The 20,169-nt window shown below is 57.7% G+C and overlaps 1 protein-coding gene across 5 annotated transcripts in view; it reads left to right on the forward strand.

Annotated features, from left to right (window-relative positions):
• Nucleotides 1-288: 288 nt before the first annotated feature.
• Nucleotides 289-20,169, forward strand: part of LRP5 (LDL receptor related protein 5) — a 108,521-nt gene continuing 88,640 nt past the window's right edge. For 4 of the 5 annotated variants that reach the window (XM_032640995.1, XM_032640999.1, XM_032640997.1 and 1 more), the window contains exon 1: nt 303-488. In XM_032640995.1, the coding sequence (XP_032496886.1) occupies nt 407-488 (82 nt within the window). In that variant the 5' untranslated portion in view covers nt 303-406. Of the gene's footprint in view, nt 489-20,169 lie in introns of all 5 variants that reach the window. The other variant, XM_032640996.1, reaches the window with a different exon arrangement.

Consider the following 20,169-nt stretch of genomic DNA (forward strand, 5'->3'; position numbering starts at 1 on the left):
CGACCCCGCGCTCCCGCGGAGCCCCGGCGGCCGGCCCCAGGGGGCCGGGGCCCCGGACAGAGCCGCGGGGACCTCCTGCGGCGGCCGCCTCGCCGCGGGCCGGCTCCGGGGGGCGCCCGCTGGAGGGCGCGGCCGGCGCGTGGGGCGCGGGAGGGCGGCGGCGGCGGCGGTGGCGGTGGCGGCGGTGGCGGCGGCGGCGGCGGCGGCGGCGGCGGCGGCGGCGGCGGCGGGGGGCGGAGACGCGGAGCGGCTTCCGCTCCCGCGCCTCCTGCCTCCTCCCCCGTCGTCCTGGTCCGCGGCGCCCGAGGGGGGAGGCGGCAGGCGCCCGGAGCCGCGCGAGGAGCCGCGGCCGCCGCGCCATGGAGCCCGAGTGAGCGCGGCGCGGGCCCGTCCGGCTCCGGACAACATGGAGGCGGCGCCGCCCCGGCCTCCGCCGCCGCCGCTGCTGCTGCTGCTCGCGCTCTGCTGCAGCCTGGCCCCCGCCGCGGGTAGGTGGGCGCGGGCCGGAGGGACAATGGCCCGGCCGCCCGGGCGGCTCGGCCGCCCCGCGGCCAAGTGCGCGGCGCCGCCTCGGAAGCGACTTTGGAAGTTGGGGGCGAGTTGGGGCGCGCGCCGCGGGTCCCCGCCGCCCCCCTGCCGCGCCCGCTGCCCGGGGGCTGCGCGCGGGCCCTTTGTCTAGCCCGCCCGAGCCCCTCCCGGGGAAGCCGGGTCCAGTCCCGCGTCCCTGGCCGGCGAGGAGGGCGCGCGGGCGGCGTCGACCCCGCCAGGTGCGGCGCGGGCGGGTCCTCACCTGCCCGGCCCCCGGGGCGCGCTCGGAAGTGCGCCCGCCCGAAGCCCGCCGGCCGAGGCCGTGCGGGGACCGGGGGGACCCCGGCCCGCGGGCACGCACGGAGCGGGGACTTTCGGCCCGGAGGGCAGGCCTTGCCGCCCTGTGTCTGGAACTCCTTCCCGACCCTGTTTCCGATGGCCGCGCGGCCGGCCTGCGAGCTCCGGGAACTGATTTAAATTGCAGAGAAAGTTCTGAACCGGGCGCCGGGCAGCCTGGCCTGTGGCGCTACCCCTTTCACCTGCGTTGCTGTCGGTTTCCAAACGGACTGACACCTGCCAGGTGCCCGGACGACCCGTCTGGCCGCTGAGGCCCCAAACAGTGACACCCGGCCGGTGTCCACCCCGGGCGCCGGCTGCGTGGGGCCGCCTCGGGGTGACGTGGTCCCAGCGCGCGGCGTGGGGCCTCAGCTGGACACCCACCCTTTGGGAGATCGGGGACTGGAGACCTTTCTCTCCAACTTTTGGTGTGTCCCAAGGGGGTGGAGTTGAGGTCAGGAGGACTCAGGAAACGAAGCGCCTTGTGAAAAGCTACACATGTTCTTTTAATTTGGAGATTGCCATGTGGTTTTTGAAGCAAGCCTCTCGCTACCTAAATCATTCTCTTCCGACGTGAGTGTTTTGTTTTTCTGGAGTGTGGCTGGCCAAGTGGACACAGGAGCGCGAGTCCTGTGCTCTCCAGGCTGCTGTTCTGCTGCGGGCAGTTGCGGGTGGGTGGGGGGCGGCTCGGGTCCCTTTGTCTGGGCCTCTTTAAGGCAAACAGCTGTCTCCCTGAATATTTCCAGTGTGGACACTGCAGGGAGGTGTCCTGGCCTGGCTCTGTGGTCACATTCCCAGCGCTGCGGCCCCTCCATTGAGGTTTGGGGAGCGGAGAGGGGATAGTTTCCTCAAGTCCTCTCGCCTCCCAGCCCAAGCCCGGGGACTCTCAGCGGTTTCACCCCAAGTTTGCCTGTGTCTCGGGAGCGTGTTGACATTCTTGGCCCTGTCTGATACGAGCAAAACAAGGTGACGACAAAACAATGACAGTATCTGGGTAGTTCAGGCCAACCCTGCTCCTTCTCTTTCCGGAAATGCCTGGATCACGGAGGCAAAAGGGTTTTTTTTGGGAAGATGTTTGTTTTAAAGGTGGGGTTTCTCAGCCGGCTGCGTTGCTGTTCACTGTGTTGCAGTCTTGGATTTCCTGGACCTTTGGGGTGATGTTGCTGGGCTCCAGTGCCTGTCTCCTGCGGTTCGAGCCCCCAAGGAGAAGGAATCACATCTGTGGAGTTCAGTTGTGCAGGAGGCAGAAACAGACTCGGTTATTTTAACGTTAGAAAGCATGTCGACGCGAGGTTTTTAGAGCACCGGCTGACGTGGAAATCTGGTCCTGAAATGGGACGAAAAGCAGGGCTCTTGCTGCAGAACTCTTTTGGCTGTTCTTGACTTGTCATGTCCCTGATCTCTGTGTTAGATTTATGCCACAGTCCGGAGTGGAGCCAGTAAGTTGGTAGCTAATTATTTTTCCTGATTGCTTCCTGTTGCCATTTGAAGCGGTGAGCCCACGGAAATGCCTTTGTTCTAGTGGTCCCGGCGCTGGGAATGGCCTGCCCCAGCCCCACGGCTCAGGCCTCTCCCTGTTAGCCGCACAGAACTTGCTCCAGGACTGCCCCCTGGGTGGTTACTGCAGGATGCTTACTGCCTGGCCCACGGGGAGGGCCCGGCAGGTGGGTACTGAGTTAACTAATTGCCGCGGAGAGTCCGCTGAGAGTTCCCCTGAAGGACCCTCTGCTTCCCAAAGCAGGGCCCACGTGCCTTGAACCCTCCCGTTCAGTTCCAAAAATTTACCCAGTGCACCCACATGATCCAGCATTTGCTGTGGAGATCCCGTCATATTTGGAACCCGTTTAATTTCAGCTGCACTGGGTCACCGCCCAGGCATTTAGCAGAATTTGCACACGGGATGGGGGTGTGTGCAGTGAGGTGAGGACTCAGCGTGGCTTCCTACCCCGCAGCTTGGGCTTGCCAGGGCCGAGGGCGGGGGCTTTGGGGTCAGACCACTTGGGTCTAGAGGCTCGTACCTGTTTGACTTTGGACAACTTACTTAGCTTCTTTGTATTCTGTGTCCTCACCTGGTCCCCCCACCCCCCAGCCAACATGGTCCGGAACGTTAAATGCTGCCTGGGAAACCCTTAGCACCATTCCTGGCCCGGGTGAGGAACCGGTGGTGGCAGAGCTGCAGTGCCTGTTGTGTAATGGGGTCCTTGATCTTTCTGCCTGGAAGGTCTAGAAGCTATTATCACACAGTCCGGATTTTTCTACTGTGTGGGACCTTGGACCTCTAGCCCTCTGTCTGACTGGTTTATCGCTGCAACACTGGGTGAGGGTTCTTGTGGTGGTTAACAGTGTGGGCAGAGCCTTGCTTGTCGGGGGAGCTTGGGCAGCTGACTCCACCTTTGTGTACCCTAGTTTTCTCTTCTGTAAAATGGGTATAACAATACTTCCTCCCAATAGTTCAGTGGGTTGATGCGTGCCTGTATCAGGTCTTATTATTGTTGCTGCTACTCTTGGTGCCTGGTGAAGCCCTGGGAAGAGAATGGGACGGAATGGCAGAGGAGGCCCGGGCCTTTGCTGTCGGGGTGTCCTGTTGACGGGAAGGCAAACAGAAGCTGACTGTGCAGCTCTGGGAGAGGTGGGCTCAGTCCCAGAGCCCTGTCCTCAAGAACTGGCGGGTCTCTGCTGAAAGAGGCCGGATCGCGCTGCAGAGTCTGGACATGGTCCAGAGAGCGATGGAAGCTTCCGGAGACTTTAGTTGGAGGAGGGGGATAGGAAGTGCAGGGGAAACGTGTTGAATTGATTTTTTTTTTTTTTTTTAAATTGAGGTGAAAATCACGTAACATAAAATTAACCGTTTTAAAGTGGCATTTAGTACATTCACAACGCTGGGCAAGGACCCCTCCTGTCAAGATACAAAACATTTCCATCACCCCAGAGTAAAACCCTGTACCCGTTCAACCATAACTTCAACGACTTCCCATCCGCCGATCCCACGAATTGGGGTCTCTGCGGACTCGCGTGTTCCGGACGCTTCGCTTACAGGGAATCATAGGCTGTGGTGCCTTCTGCGTCTGGCTTATTTAGCGGGATGCTTTCGAGGTGCGTCCACGCTGTAGCACTTGTCACTGCTCCGCTCCTTTCACGGCTGAACAGCCTTCCGTCACGTGGAGAGAGCACATTTGCTCATCCGTCCACCTGCTGATGGGTTGACCTTGCTTGAGTACTTCTCCCAGTGGGCACGGGATGGGAGCCGGTTGTCCTTGCGGGGTTTGGACGGTGGAGGCTGTTTAAAGCTGGGCTGAGGACACGAGCAAATTAGCTTCAGAGCTGGGAGAGCCGGGCCAGGGAGCAGGGCTGGCCTCTGGCAGGGGAGGGGCGCTGGGAGGTGGACTTAGTGCCATGTTCATAATTACAGAAGCCCTGGGAGGAACTGGACATCTGCGGTTTAGGAGGCCTCTGGGCTGGTCACTTGCCACGCTCTCAGAATGGGGAGGCTCTGACGGAAGCAGGGGGCCGCGTGCAGCCCCTTCCCCTGCTGGGCCTGGGACACATTTGTGCAGGAAGCAGTGACCTCTCTGCTCTGCGGGCGTCCTGGTGACGGAGTGGTTCCAAGCGCTGCTGACAGCTGTGGGCGGCAGAGGCACAAAGAGCCGGCCTCCTGGGCCCACCCGCCGCTGCGGGCTGCTCTCTGCTTTCTCTTCAGCTCAGGAAGCGGTGGTCTGCTAACTCTTGGCCTCAGTTTCCTCATCCACAAAATGGGGACGATGGCGTGTACCTTGCAGGGTGCTGGCTGGGGTTCAGTGAGGAGGAAGCTGAGGCGGGCCATCATGGGAAGGACGTGGTGGCAGGGGGAGTCCTGCCCTAGGCGGCCGTTTCCTTTTAAAAGAGTCCGAGGGTCAGAGTCCCAGACACCATCTTCCAGTGGGGGACCGGGAGAGGGGAGGGGTGTTGTGGGCGTGTTGACCTCAGGCTCCAGCAGTGGTGGCAGCTGCCTGGGGCTGGAACCTCAGGGTCTGATCGTATCTGTGCCCAGGGTCACATGTCCGCTGTCCTCTGTCCCCCTGACTCAGGATCTCTCTTGCCCAGGACCTTGGGAAGTTGTCCTGGTGACATCGCCTGTGAGCCCCTTTGCAGGGCTGGGAGATACTGTACTTGCTGGGTATTTTCTTATTTTCTTGGTTGGTATTGGATTCAATGTAGATTTTTTTCCGTGCTTTCAGTTTGCCTGTGTGTAGTTTTTCTAGTGGTTAAACTGAAGCCAGGAGGTACCTCATCTGCCCACTCCCGGGCCCCACTGCCCTTTCTCTGCTGGGCCTGGGCCGTGTGGCTTCCCCGAAGGCCCAGCCGGCTCCACCCTTACCCCTCTGGGACCCTGCACTCTCAGGTCTGGAGTGTGGCCTCCTGAGGCTGTGGCAGCCCCCAGCTCTGCCATCCCGGCCTTAAGTATACAGTTTAAGAGCGACATTAATTACAGTCACAATGTTGTGTGACTGTCACCACCATCTGTTTCCAAACAAAATTTTTAGCACCCCAAACAGAAACCGTATCCGTTAAGCAGTCACTCCCCAGTTCTCACTCTACCCCCAGCCGCTGGTAACCTCTATTCTTCTCTTCTGTGTCTGCGAATTTGCCTTTTCTAGGCATCTCATATTTGTGGACTCACGTGATGTTATCCTTTCGTGTGTGGCTTATTTTAATACTTTGTTTATCCATTCACCTGTTGCTGAACACTTGGGTTGTTTCCACCTTTGGCTATTGTGAATAATGCCACTGTGAACACGGGTGTGCAGGAATCTGTATGAGTCCCTGCTTTCACTTTCGGGGGATATACCCAGAAAAGTGAAATTGCTGGATCATATGGCCATTCTGTGTTTAATTTTTGAGGAACGTGAAACTGCCTTCCATAGCAGCTGCACCATTTTACATCCCCGTCAGCAACACACAAGGGTTCCAGTTTCTCCCCATCCTGGCCAGCGCCGGTTATCTTCCCTCTGTTTGGTCCTCACCAGCCTAGCAGGTGTGAAGTGGTACCACACTGTGGTTTTGACTTGCAGTTTCCTGGTGGCTTATGATGTTGAGCATCTTCACACGTGCTTGTTGGCCACTTTCTTTTGCGAATATGTGTATTTTAAAATGCAAGACCTACATGAATACATATAAACAGCTTAGACCCTTAACTGCGTGGTACCTCTTTCTGGGAAGACCAGTGTCCTGGTCAGAGATGACCACACCTTCAGCACGTAGTTTAGCGTGTTATTTTTGTTTTGAACGTGTACTCGTATTTTTAAAAGCTAAGTAGTATTTTGTAGTACGGGCACACCGTATTTCATGGCTTTTACCCGGTTGCGGAGCACTTAAGTTTTTCCAGGCTTTATGGCTGTTACAGGGCATGACACAGCGAATAACGTTGTGTATGCATCTGTGCGCGTGCGTACAAGCATTTTTGTAGGATACCTTCCTTGTCAAAGAGTATGTCATTTATACAATATTTTTTAAAATGAGTTAAGATCATGTGTTCTTTTATTTATTTGTTTGTTTTTTGGCTGTGTTGGGTCTTCGTTGCTGCGTGTGGGCTTTCTCTAGTTGCGGCGAGCGGGGCCTACTCTTCGTTGTGGTGCGTGGGCTTCTCATGGCGGTGGCTTCTCTTGTTGCGGAGCACGGGCTCTAGGCGCATGGGCTTCAGTAGTTGTGGCATGCGGGCTCAGTAGGTGTGGCTCATGGGCTTAGTTGCTCCGCGGCATGTGGGATCTTCCTGGACCACGGCTCAAACCCACGTCCTCTGCGTTGGCAGTTGGATTCTTAACCACTGCGCCACCAGGGAAGTCCCATTTATACAATTTTAAAGATACTGACAAATTCCTCCAAAAAGGCTGCACCAATTTATACCCTACCAGGCATCTCTGAGGGTACATACTTTTCCTTCTTTCGGTGCTGGGAATCACCAGGTTGTATTTTTTAAAATCTATTTGGTTAAAAATTATAACACATTTTGGTTTGTACTTCCCTTCATTACTGGCTTATGTGCAAATTGCCTACTCTTATCCTTGGCCCATTTTCCTGTTGAGTTGCTTATCCTTTTCTTATTGATTTGTAGGAACTTTTTATTTGGTGTGGACATTCATTCTTTTTTTTTATTTTTTAAAATTTATTTATTTATTTATTTATGGCTGCGTTGGGTCTTCGTTGCTGCGCACGGGCTTTCTCTAGTTGCGGCGAGTGGGGGCTACTCTTCGTTGCGTTGCATGGGCTTCTCATTGCAGTGGGTGGCTTCTCTTGTGGAGCACGGGCTCTAGGTGCACGGGCTTCAGTAGTTGTGGCACGTGGGCTCAGAAGTTGTGACCCATGACCTCTAGAGCGCAGGCTCAGTAGTTGTGGCTCACGGGGGCTTAGTTGCTCCACAGCATGTGGGATCCTCCCAGACTAGGGATCGAACCCGTGTCCCCTGCACTGACAGGCAGATTCGTAACGACTGCGCCACCAGGGAAGTCCCCATTCATTCTTTATTATATTTGTTCCAGATTTTTCTTCTGATCTGTAGCTAGTCCTTCATCCTTGTTTCTGGTGGTTTATTATGGCGAAGACATTAGAAAGTTTCATGTAACAAAATTCGAGTCTTTTCTCTTATGGGTTCTGGGTTCCATGCCTTGTTTCTCTACCCCGAGACTATAAATACATCTTCCTTTATTTTCTTCCAAGACTGTTATTATTTTGTTGTTTTATATTCAGACATTATTCTGTTTTTTTCGGTTGGGAGGAAGAATATGGTATGAGGTAGGGATCTGAACTGTCCCCCCTGTAAGTGGATAGGGAGTTGATGGCATGGCCTGTCCTGTCCTCATTCATTTAAAATGCCACTCTTTAACTTGCAGTGTCCGCAGGTGCTTGGCTCCTTATTCTGGAACCTTCTGTCCTGCTCTCTTGACCTGTGGCTGTCTTTCTGTACCAGCCTGCTGCTGTTTTAATTTCCATAGCATCATAGTATATTTTGAGGTCGACTGTGCAATTACCCCTTCATTGCTCTTTTCGAAAAGCTGTGTTGACTCTTCTCGTGCATTTCTTCTTTGGGGATAAACTTCAGAGTCAGCCTGTGAGGTTCTGTCCTTTGATCCGGGGACAGTAAATGGTGACATTCAACAGGTGTCGGAGGGCTGGACTTCAGAAGTGGCCTCTGACCGAGCAGGCTGGTCTCTGTGAAGGAAACCCACCTGTGGCTGCCGCGGAGCTGGCCTTCGCATTTTGGGCTCCTCTTGGCATGTGGCGTGTGCTTCAGAGGCGGTGTGTACGCTGGATTGCCTGGGCTGCGCCTGCTCCCTGGCTCACGCCAGCGTCTGCTCAGGAAACAGGCTCTAGTGCAGCTAATCCCAGCGCTTGCCCAGAGGCAAATATAATTACTGCGTGAATGATTGCTCCCCTCCCCTCGTTCATTCCAGAGCAAAGTGTGAGCAACTTTAATAATTTCCTCCCTGGGCTGTACCCTCTATTAACCCAGATGGGGAGGCGGTACCTGCCTAGGTAGGTCCCCAAAACTCTCAGGAAATTGCTCAGTGGGCATTAAAGGTCACCTGAGTGCATGGCCCCGGCCCCGGACACTTGAGCCCCGGGGGCCTGGGTGCTTTCCAGACTTGCCGCGCGCGCGCGCGCGCGGACAGCTGCCACCTGGGACTCCACCCTGGAAGGAGCAGGCGTTGTCCACGATGGGAGCTGAGGGGATGTCCTCCCCGCAAGCCGGTTGTAGGTCAAGGTGTGTTCTCCATCTGGCCTTTGTGGGGGAGGCCGTTTCTCTGAACTTTCCCCAGAGCGAGCTTGGTTCCCCGAAGGAGACTGAATGCGGGGAACCAGGGTGCGGCAGGCGTCCGTCTTAGCCCCGCTGGATTCCTCTTTACTCAGGCCGGAAGCGGGGAGCACTTTGGTGACCGTCCGTCCTCTGCTGTCCAGATTCAGGCCTGTCTCCGTTCCCTCCCGCACCCAGACCCCCCGGCTCTGAGGCTTCCCCCTGGGGCCTCCACAGTACCCCATGGAGGACTAGATTCCAGGTGGAGGATTACATCAACTTCTAGTTGGTCTCTGCTTTCTAGAACCTTCCCCTTGCCCGTTTATCTTTCACTCTGGCCAGATTAATTTTTCTAAAACTAGTTTCATCATATCCTTCCCTTTCTAAGAAACACTGCACTGGCTTCGTGGTGTCCAGAGTCGGAACTTTTTGGCCCAGTGTTCCATGCTGCTCTGAGGATGTGCCCCTGCTGTCCGGGGTGAGCACTTTTCCAGGCAGATCCATCTCCTTGGAGTCCAGAACCGTTCATGGTCCGCCCAGCCTGAGAGGGCCTGGGGGACAGATGGTCTTCATCTTCGTCCTTCTACCTCCGGCCTGGTGTCTGGTGTGTAGTGGACGCTCAGCGTAGCTGCCCTGAGGATTCCCGAGGCCTTGTCTGTCCAGGGAGCGGATAGTTCCCATCCTTACTTCCTCCGGTCCCTGAATCTACAGCGTTGCGAGCTCCCGCCTGCATCCCAAACTCCAGCCTGGCTTTGTTTCCCAGCTTGTGAAACAGCTGTCCGGCTACATGACAAAAGGCTTCTGGGGCCAAGCGTGGGACCCCCCCTCCGCCCTCTAGAGCCCAGATTTCTGAGGTCTGGATTCTAAGATGGCCTGCAGCAAATAAAGCTGGCCTTTATTCTACTTCAGGAAACCCAGTGCATCCTAAACGCTCTGGACCGCAATGTCCTGGGTCCGCGTGACACCTCCCACCTTCCGCAACCCGGACTGAGACGTGACGGTGGGGCCTGGCGCCTGCATCCTTCACCCGTCATTTTTATCATCTTTCAAAAAACTGTAGAACATTTTCGGTCATGCAAACCACGCAGAAGCGGTGGTACAAGAATTTTTATGCTAAAAACGGTTTCTGTGCTTTTGAGTTACGACTACAGAGTAGGTAGCTGAGTGACGACATTGTTGATGAACTTGCAGGAGTTTACGCATTAAGAGGGCGTTGCCCTGGGGCCTCCCTGGCGGTGCGGTGGTTGAGACCCCGCGCTTCCACCGCAGGCGGCGCGGGTTCCATCCCTGGTCGGGGAACTAAGATCCTGCAAGCCGCGCGGCGCAGCCAAAACAAAAAAAAATGTTTTCTACGAGAACGTTGCCCCTTCAGGGTCGCGCCCTTGAGCATCCGAAGCTTGTTCCAGTCGCGTTGTCACTGCCCGGGTCTCTGCATGAGTTGGCTCAGCCCCGCTTGACTCCCGGGGCCCGTGCTGTATTGTGGGTGAGCGGCTCCCGAGCCCGGCCGCCGTGGGCCTCCCACTGCCGGCCTCCCTTTCGAGAGGCTCATTGCACCGGTCGTGGCCACCGCGGCCTGGGTCCTTGCCTGGCTCCCTGCTGCAGCTCTTAGGCTGCCCAGAGCCCACGAACTGCTGGCCGCTTGCTCCGGGTGCCGCCGGGGGGTGGTCTGTGCTGGCTTTCACGGTGCCCTCAGTGTTGGCAGAGTCCTCTCCAAGTGGAGTGTCAGCTCACAGGGCTGAGATGCTGGCTGTCTGGCTCTGCCGGGATGGGGTTGGGGGCGGTCCGGGGGACCCGTGCGTGCACCCCTGCCCGGAGAGCAGGGTCCTGGTCACCATGGTGCAGGCGGTGATCTGCCCTCGAGGCAGCCCGCCCCGCACCTCCTTTCAGAAGGCATTGGAGCAGTGAACGGTTCAAGATGTACAGAGGATTGCCCAGAGCCGAAGAGCAGTTTCCATCCTCTTGGCTACCAGGTCTAGCTTTTTAAAACTTTCCCCTTTATTTTGAAGGAGTTTATCCTTCCAAGGAAAGTACATTTGTGAAGTAGTAACCGTTTCTCCTTATTGATCCCAGACACTCACGATCACCAAGCCGGGCTGCTGGGGCTTGCAAGGTTTCCATCAGCCTCTCACCGGGGAGTTTCCATTTGGCTTTTCAGCCGTCAAAGTGCCTCTTGGGGCCAGCACACCGTGTGGCCCCTTGGGCTGTGGGCCCGGGCTGGGAATAACTGATTTGGAGGACGAAGCGGGATCTGCTCCAGGATCCAGGCAGGTCGGGCTGCAAGGTGGGCACTGGGCTTCAGGCAGCCCCCTTGCTCTGCTCCACCCACGAGGATCCAAGAAGATGCACTCAGAGCACCTGCCAGGCGAGCCTTTCTCCCCCGGCCTCCTGTGTCTTAACATCACCGGCCTTTCTGGGGCTTCTTGTCTAGGTACCCAGTGCCCCCGCCCTGCCAGGATGGAAGGTGGCTGAAGGGGGGCCCCTACCCCCCACACCGCCCCCCAGCCCTGGATGCCTAGAGGGTCGTGTTAGGGACTTTGGACCTGTGAAGAGAGAGTTCTCCAGAAACTCTGGGGGTTTAATCACTAGTCTGATCTTACTGCAGTAAGGTTTAAGGTCTCTGGATGGCTGGGATCTCAGGGGATGTTGTATTTTCAGTGGGGAACTGGACAGGGTTAGGGTTTTTCCGGACTTCCCTAGCTGGTGTCAGCAGAGCAGGGTGGTGACGCAGATGGGGGGGTGCCCAGTTAGGAACGCGTTCTGATCTGTGAGTGGTGAGGGACACCAAGGGACACACTTGGTTCAGGTGTCCCCTGCCCACTCTTTGTAGATGTGAAGAGGACAGGTGGGCCTCGTTCTGCCCCTGCCTACCCATAGCACCTAAGGCCAGCTTGGTCCCTAGTGGACACTCGGGAAGGTCACCCCACCGTGGCACATGTGGCGTGATGTGTTGTCCCCTCCAGCAGCCGTGTCCAGTGCTGGCCTCCGAGCAGACCCGCTGTCTCAGGCACCCCTGGACAGAGGACACACTGAGCTCCCAGCCTGCTTCCCTGTCATTCCCCACCACCCCCCCCCCCCTTCGGTTTGCTGTGAACAGCTGAGGGAGCTGCTGGAGGAATCCCAGCCGTGAGCCTGGGGGCCCTGGGGGCTGCCCGCCCAGCCTCCCCGGCCTGGAATCCCAGGGCACAGCAGGCCCCTCCCACCTGTTCTGGCTTGGTTCACATTGCTGGCTCGCTCCCAGCTCTGCAGCCTCGGACGAGGGAGCTACCCCTCTGGCCTCAGTTTCCCCACCTGTTGGGGGGTGTGTGGGGGGTAATCGTAATGCCACCACATAGACACACCTGAGGATGCAAAGAGGTGAGGCCAGCGCCCGTGGGCCCTCAGTAGTTATTAGCTATTAGGGTTACTACGGCAATCATAATTGTTATTCTCGGGGGCGAGGGCCCTCAGGGGATTCTGGAATCAGGTTCAACTCCAGCCGAAAGGTGGCTTGGTGGGAACCGTCTCAGCTCGGCCCACTCAGTCCATCTCTGATGAGAAGGTGAGTGTTGTGTTGCATTAACTGCCCCGAGTGGCCTGATGGCTCCAGTCCCGGACTTGCTTCCTTGCCAAGGTCAATCCGGCATTTATTTTGTAGCTGGAAGCCTGGTGGGGTGGGTGCCGGGAACCCTGGGGCTGGGGCCGCAGGTGCAGGTATCTGAGGGCAGCGTCTCTCCTGGAACCTGTGCTCTGTTAGAGGTGTGGCCAGGAGGGTGGGGCCAGGAGCTCAGCCCCTGCCTCTCCCTCCTCAGAGGCTGTTGTCGGAGACCCTACTTCCTTCTTGCCTGAGCCAGCCTGACCGACCCCCAGGGTCTCCTCTCTCATCGGCTGACCAGCATCCCCCTCCTCCCAGCCCCCCAGCATCGCTGGCCTGCCCGCCCCCGCTTCCTAGCCCGTCACCTTCCCTGCTGAAGGCGGACGAGGCAGCCCAGGTGCTGGCTCTTCACCCTCAAACTGAGGTCCCTACTTGTGGCTCCCCTCTCTGGGACGTGGACGGTCAGCGCCCTTTACCTTCAGGGTGGAGCCGCTGCTCCTGTGTGGCCCTGAGCCCCCTGCCCTCCCTCCGTACCTGCCCTCTGCACCTGCTCAGGTGGGACCGGCCTCCTCCTTGACCTGGGAGGCTCCCGGCTCTCCTGACTCTGCTGTTGCCTCTAGCCCAGGAGTAATTTAAGCCTCTGGCCGGTGTGCCCGGCACAGAATCGGGCCCCTGGGAGCCGGATGAGCACAGGCAGGCAGGGGCTCCATCCTCGTGGCTGGCCCAGGCCGGCGGTGACTGTACCGGTGAGGGCTGTGAAGGGCCTTCCCTCCTGCGCGTGCTCCCTGGAGGTGCCACCTGGACCCCGTCTTCCTCTGGATCAGTCTCCCTTGCGAGACAGCACGGAGGCCTCTCTCGCTGAAATGTTTACCTTCTGGAGGGCTATTGCTCCACTCCTCCGACCAGCTCTAGAGGCAGGGAGGTCCGCCACATCTCCGTGGTCACTGATGAAGCTGAGGGGCAACATGAGTTTGTGGAGTGACCCAGTGATGGGACGCGCCCCCTTCCTCCACCCCCAGCCTCAAGGCTTCATCACGCAGGAGACACGTAGCTCCACGCTTAGAACCCCTGAGCCCCCCCCCAACCCCAGAGCCCAGGTGGTCCTTGTGAGGAGGGTTCCCAGGGCGGGGGGAGGGAGCGTGGACTTGGGCTCTTGGGTTGTTGTGTGGCTACAGATGGGTACACAGGAACGATTGTCTTCCCTGCCCACCCCGGCAGGTGGGCACCCGGGGTGGGAGCCCCAGAGATGAGCAGGAGGCGCTGTTGGCCCACCAGCCTGTTCGGGCTCTCCCTCCGGAGCGGTGTCCCGCTCTCTGGGCCCTGCTCTCTCTGCCTGCGGAGGAGGGGCAAGGAGCATCGGGCTGCAGCGTGCGTCTGTGCTGCCCGAGGACAGGGGGGTTGTCCTGGGACGCACGAGGGGCCGCGATCCTCCTGGGACGGTCACGGCAGTGCCTCAGGGGGCGGTCTCCCCCTGTCTGGATGCTGCCCTGGTGTCTAGCCCTTTTGCAGAGAGTTCTGGGGTCATTCGATGGCCCCATGAGGTAAAACGAACGGATTTCAAGTGTGGAAAGAACCTGAGCGCTTTGATCTCTCAGCGTTGATTGGCTGAGTGTGACTTTGGTCACCTTGTGCCTCACTCTCCTGGTCCATAAAATGGGGTGATGGCATGATGCCCAGGTTGGTTCCAGAAATAATCAGTGTGCTGGTCCTCGGCGCTGGACTTCACAGGCAGCCCGCAAACTCACATAGATATGTGGAATTGAGAACTGACAGCTCCTCAGAGAATGTCAGCGTCCTGAGAGGCTTCAGCCGGGGCCGGGGGCAAGAGGTTTGAGTTTTCTTTTATCTGATGGTTTTCGTCTGTCCCCTTCTGTCTGTGGGACTAGGTGTCCTGAGCCCGAGGTCCTGTTGGCTCCTGGGGGAGTCTCTGGGTCTTGGCACCCAGGTGGCTGCTTTCTTCCTGGAGCAGAAGATCATTGGAAAACAGAGCCTCCCAATTTTGCCCCAAAAGAAGGAGATTTTGTGAATGATGGTCAACTTGGCACGTCCTTATTATCATTATTTTTTTGCTACACTTAAAGAAAAGCTGGTACAAAGGTATGTTTGTTTCTGAAGCGTGTTTCCTTTCCCAGATGTTCTTTTCTGCTGATTCCAAAATGCATTCTGAGCTCACCTCTCCAGTTTCCTCTCTGCGGGGCAGAACAATGAGGTCTCTGTAACCACACGGGGAACACGCCGCCTTCCTTGCCGGTGGGCATGGGGGGAGGTGGGACGATCCCACCTTCCCCCACCTCGGTGGAAATGACCAGTCCGTGCCAGCCTGGTGAGAGGCCCTGGCTGACTGCCGGGGGCCGGGCGGTCTGCTTGCCTGTGGGGGGGATTTGAGGGTTGGGACTTAGAGGCACTGCAGCCTGCACCTTTGTCCCCAGTCCTTGAGTTAACTGTGCGGCCTTCGCGCTAACTTCTTGTGTCTGCGTTGCGTTTGTGGGCCCTGGGACTTGGTACTGTCTCTCTTACCAGGTGTTGATCCGGCCCCTTTCCTCTTCTTTTTGTCTTGTATCCAATACCAGTCCTGTGCCAAGGGCAGGTCTCCAGGACACAGTGCAGATGGCAGAGTTGGCTGGAGAGCCAGGTAGAACCAGGTGGGGCATCACCGTGAGCCCAGGGCGCTTCAGGCCCTCCTCCGCTGCTTGGCCTCTCGCTTCGTTACTTGAGACACGGGGTGTGTGTGCTCCTTGGGGGAGCTGTGAACCACACGGAGGCATGTACGCGCTCACACACACACACACACACACACACGTGTGCGCACACACGGTACCCTTAGAAGTGCCTCCTTGGTTGATTCCCAAGGACAGCTAAGTGACCCTGAAAGCTTGCGCTTAGGGCAGTTCTGATACGGGTCTCCATTAAGAACGACCTCTATGGATCACTTTATTTGAGGCCTGCGTTTAACGAAAATCTTTATTTTTTGGTCAATACATCCTGCCTTAGAACACCCGAGATAGAAATCTGTAGACGTGATAGATCAAAATAGCTCACATTTATTGAAAACTTAGTGCACCAGGCAGGTTCTGAGATGTTCATCGATTGACTCATTGAATCCTTCCGGCCTCTCTGGGGGCGGGGTGCCATCAGACCCCATCACACAGGTGAGGAAGCTGAGGCCAGGAGAGCCTGGGGAGCTCTCAGGGGCGTACAGGGACTGCAGTTGGCAGACTGAGGCTCCAGTGCCCACCTCTTCATTGCTCTTTGAATTGGCTGACAAGCCACAGTGCATTTGGATAAGCGCGGTGCTGAGCTCTCGGTGCAGACAAGGAAACAGGCCTGGAGGGGGCAGTGCCGTGAGAACCCCTCTCCGGGGTGGCCCGCCTCCTGTACAAACCTGGGGCGCCACCTGGGGCCTGTTTAGGTTGGGGCCTCGGGCCTTCGGCTGAAAGCCACTGACTTGCCTTCTGCCAGAATGGACAGGCATTGTCATCCTCCAGGGCCCGAGTCGGTCCCCATCCCAAGACCTGTCTCTCCATCTTTGCCGTGGCCTTGGGCCGCTCCCGGGAGCCTGGCAGGCCAGGAGCCATGGAACCGAAATGGTATGTAATCAGAATGCTATATTTTGTCGAAAATAAGAATGTTAGGAATGGGCTGGTTTCTGGCAAGTCAAACTGGGACTCTGAAATACATATTTTTCCTGCTCTGCCCTGAACCTTCTAATTAGTGAGAACGCACATGGGCAGACATAAGTCAAATGTCATATTCCCTAAAAACTTGTCCTAGGTATCACTGAGTGGGTAACATCCCGCCGTTGCTGAATTAGGGCTTGCAGAGTGAGTGCATGTGTGGGTGTGTGTGTCGGGGTGTTTGTGGGTGCAGGGGAGGGAGGGAAGGACAGAGGTGCCTGAGGTGAGCCCTCACCACCTGTTTCCTTCCCTCTCAGACCCCTGGGCCTCTGCTTCCGGCCCCCCCAGCCCTATCTGCACCTGCACAGCCACTGCAGGGGAATATATATATTTGCCCAATTAAAACATAATTATGGGGGAAATGGCTTTCATGGAGAAGCGCTTTCCCTTGCAGGAAAATCTCCGCTGTGCAGTGTTGCGTAGACCCCGGCTTCCACCACCGACGGGCTACGGTAACGGACTCGGTTTTGGGAAAGGCCATCTGTCTCTGCTGACTGGCCCTGGCGTGGGATGTGTCCCCCCCTCACTGGTGTTTGGACTGGAGTCCAAACAGTAGTTGTCAAGCAGCTCTGGGTGGCCTGCGGGCCGGATGCGAACACTCGGCCTGGGGGGTCCCGGTCAGTTGGGTCACCGGTTCTGTGCTGCGTTGGTCGTGGAGTGTGGACCGATGCCTTGGAGACTGTTGGGTCGTCTGCATCCCGGGTGGTGTGTTGTAAACGATTTCCTTGTAACCAGATGGAGGAAGCCTCTCCATCAAGGCTGGCAGCCACTGGCCACAGCCGGAGGGGCTCCTCGTGGCAGCTGCACGTGTGGGGTGAGTGAGGCCCCCCCTCCCCAGGGAGCCCCGGGTCTCGGTGGCCGTCAGCCTCCTTGTCCGTGAAAGGCGGGGGAGGCAACTGCCGGGTGGAAAGTGAGGGTGCGGAGCTGAGATCACCAACATCCTAGGACCCCAGGTTTTTCAAAACGTATCCCCTGGGCCAAGAGTAGAAACTATTTGTGATCAGATACATCTGGGGAGTCCTGGGGCTTAGGAAGTGAACTAGTCCTACGGGACTTCTCAGAGCCTTTAGACTGGTGGTCACTTGCCCCCGTGTCCCCCTCTGCCTAGGCAGCCTTGACAGGTTGGGGAGAGAGGGCGATGACTGTCCTGCGAGCTGGGTTGTGCCCAGAGTGACACATGACATTGCCGGCACTGCTTTTCACTGTCACCCTCGCTTTGGGGTGGCTTCTTCAAGCTGTCACCTCTGCATGGTGGCCCTGTCTCTCTCCGAGGACTGTGTGGGATGACCCAGCGTCCTGTTTGAGTCTTAAGGTCAGAGTAAGCTCCCGGCCGTTCTCATCGAGGGATTCTGTGTGAGGGGACAAAGCCCCGAAGCAACCAACAAGTACCTCCAGGAACATTTACGTTGGTTGTTGTTGGTTGCTTTGGGGCTTTGTCCCCTCACACAGATTTAGTCTAGAGTCCATAGGGTTTTGGGGCAGGGGAGGTGGTGGAGGGAAAAGCCCAGCGCAGGATCGGGGCTCCACCCCCACCCCTGCCAGTTGTGTGCTGCATGGCCTTGCTGTGTGACCTTGGTGACCGCTGTGCTTTGGATACCTTATCTGCTAAAAAAGGTGGATAAGCTAGCTCCTCCCTCAGCAGGGGGTCATGAGGGTAAGTTGGGCAAAGGTAGAGGGTGGGGACCACACAGCAGGCGTTTCTTCCTCTGCCTGGCCCCCTTGAGTCTGTGGTCCCCCGTGGGTGTTGGGCTGGGGGCTGGGCACTGGTGATTACCACTTGCAAGGTGGGGGGCTTGGTGACAACCTGATATCATCCCTGGGGTGACCCTGGGCTGGGGGTGACCCTTGGCTGGGTGGGAATTAGGGCCACATGGTCATTCCTGGAACGGGCCAGGTCAGCTGGGTCAGGACCCTCAGAGTAGCCCTTGGGGGCGGTTGGCTGCCCTGACTGACACCCAGGGGTCCCTCTGCAGGCACTGGGCCTGGGTCAGGTTCTGACCCTTTGTCCCCCAGATCTTCCAGTAGCTACCAAGCCCAGGCTCTTCCCAGAACGGAGGTTCGATCCTGTCCTCAGCATGGCCAGTGTGCCCTCCTGCCTGCCCTGGGGCCTGAGTGGCCCCGTGTCAGGGCCATAGCCCCCCGTGCAGGGGACAGCCCCCCAGCCCATCTCCCTGTTTCATGAAGCCCGGGAGGCCGCGTCCTAAGCTTCTTTGTGCTCTAAGGTGTCGGAAACAAACGACCTCATTTTCTTTTTATCTTTTGCAGCTGATTTCTTCTTTCCTGCTCCACCCCTCCCCCAAACCTGCCCCCCCGACCGTTTCCTGTTCACCTGCTTCCCTGACCTTTGAGATGTGGACCCTGCTCGGGAAGCTTGCCCGGGGCCTCAGGGTTAATTACCACCTTCCTATAGGCCGAGCGCGCGCATGTGTGTGCGTGTGTGTGTGTGTGTGTGTGTGTGTGTATGTATGTATGTATTAGACTGGGATGGGGGCTGGGGAACATCAGAAATGGGGGTGACCAAGCTGGAAGGGAGAGGATGCTCTCCAAGCTGAGTTGGGAGCCTGGGCCTGGCTGAGGGTCAGGGCGGTGGGTGGGTGGGGGGAACGTGTGGACGGGGTAGGGGGGAGGCAAGTGGGGAGGCACTGGGAGCCGGGCAAGTGTGGGCTGAGCGCGGGGAGCAGGGTGTGACCACATGGCTGGGCTGGGACGGGGGTCGGGGGTGGCCTTTGTCCCGCACCCAGCCATGTGCACAGACCTTAGGAAAGCAGGTTGGTGAATGTCCACAGCTCACCTGTCAGCCCGGGTCGAGCGTAGGACTTCCAGTGTTCCGGAAGTTTCCTCGAGCTCCTTCCCAGCCATCACCCGTGTGCCCGGCCCCGGGAGCCACGTTCTAGTTGTGTCTGTTCCGAACGCCGCCACCCCTGTGGTCGTGATAAAAGCTCTTTATAACCCGAGCAGCCTTGGTTTGGGAAAAGGCAGCCTGTCCTTCAGAATGGTTTACAGTTGTCTGCCAGCCATGGCGACATCTGCTACAGATTTGGAGCGAAATCTGGCATTTCTTCATTACTTGTATGCGAATGGCAGCAACTCAATCAATCGAGCATCATCAAGACAGCGCCTGGAGACTTGCCGGGTGGCGCAGTGGTTAAGACTCCGCGCTCCCAGTGCAGGGGGCCCGGGTTCCATCCCTGGTCGGCGAACTAGATCCCACATGCATGCCGCAACTAAGAGCCCGTGGTCCGCAGCTAAAGAGCCCACGTACTGCAACGAAGATCCCGCACGCGAAAGATCCCACGTGCCACGTCTGAGACCCCGTGCAGCCGAATGAATGAATGATAAATTAAAAAAAAAAAAGCGCCTGGAATGGGAAGGGTGGACCACCGCCCCTTTGGCAGCCAGCCCTGTTCTGCATGGGGCTGTGTGGGTGACACCCCCATCCCTGCCCTGGGGAGTGGGGTGTGGCCCGCCTGGTGAGGGTACACACAACACCCTCGGGGAAGCGGGGCAGGCTGGGAGGGCTCCCGGAGGACCCAGGCTTTCACCTGGGCCAGGCGTAGCCACCAGGGAGGGTTTGGTGGGAGTGGGGGCGGTGAAAGGCTTGGAGGTGGAGAGGGTGGGGTCTGTGCAGGGGAGCCTGGGCGCCTGAGGCCATGGTGGGGGGACGGAGAGAGGAATTTGGGGATATTCCCTGGCTCAGTGGGTTCTGAGATGTCTGGGTGGTTGGGTGGGGGCTGTGATAACTCAGCCGAGGTGGAAACTGGGGAGTAGAATCATCCCCGGGCATTCGGAGATGTTATCAAAGATTCATCACTCGGGCTCAACCCTTTCAGGCCTACAAGTTTGAGTTTGCCGAGCTTTCCGTAAAAGGCAGAACATCTGTTCAGTTAAAGGAAACCCAAGATTTTTATTATTGTTGTAAATGTCAAGTCTGTCCTTTGGAACATTTAGACCACTGCAGGATGGTGTCACCAAAAAGAGCCTATCTCAGTTGGGTCGAAGCCTGAGATCAAACACGGGGTTCTGTGGCCGGAATCGTGGTCGCTGTAGTCCCGCACGAGGGCTGCCGTGGCCGCTGCCCCCGCTGTGAGAGCAGCACAGGTGGCGAGGGCCTCCGGGGAGCTGAGGGCAGGGACGGAAATGTGGGGCGGGGGGCCCTCGGCTTCGAGGAACTTCCCACAGAAAAGTGAGCTTGGATTTTTAGTATTGCTTCTCCCTTAATTAGGAAAGTTCCGTGAGACACCGAGGTGTGATTTTGCTGAGATGCTACTAATGGTACAGCAGTGACTATTTCCAGC

This window comes from Phocoena sinus, chromosome 8, assembly GCF_008692025.1.
Source record: "Phocoena sinus isolate mPhoSin1 chromosome 8, mPhoSin1.pri, whole genome shotgun sequence".
In the NCBI taxonomy this organism is placed as follows: Eukaryota; Metazoa; Chordata; class Mammalia; order Artiodactyla; family Phocoenidae; genus Phocoena; species Phocoena sinus.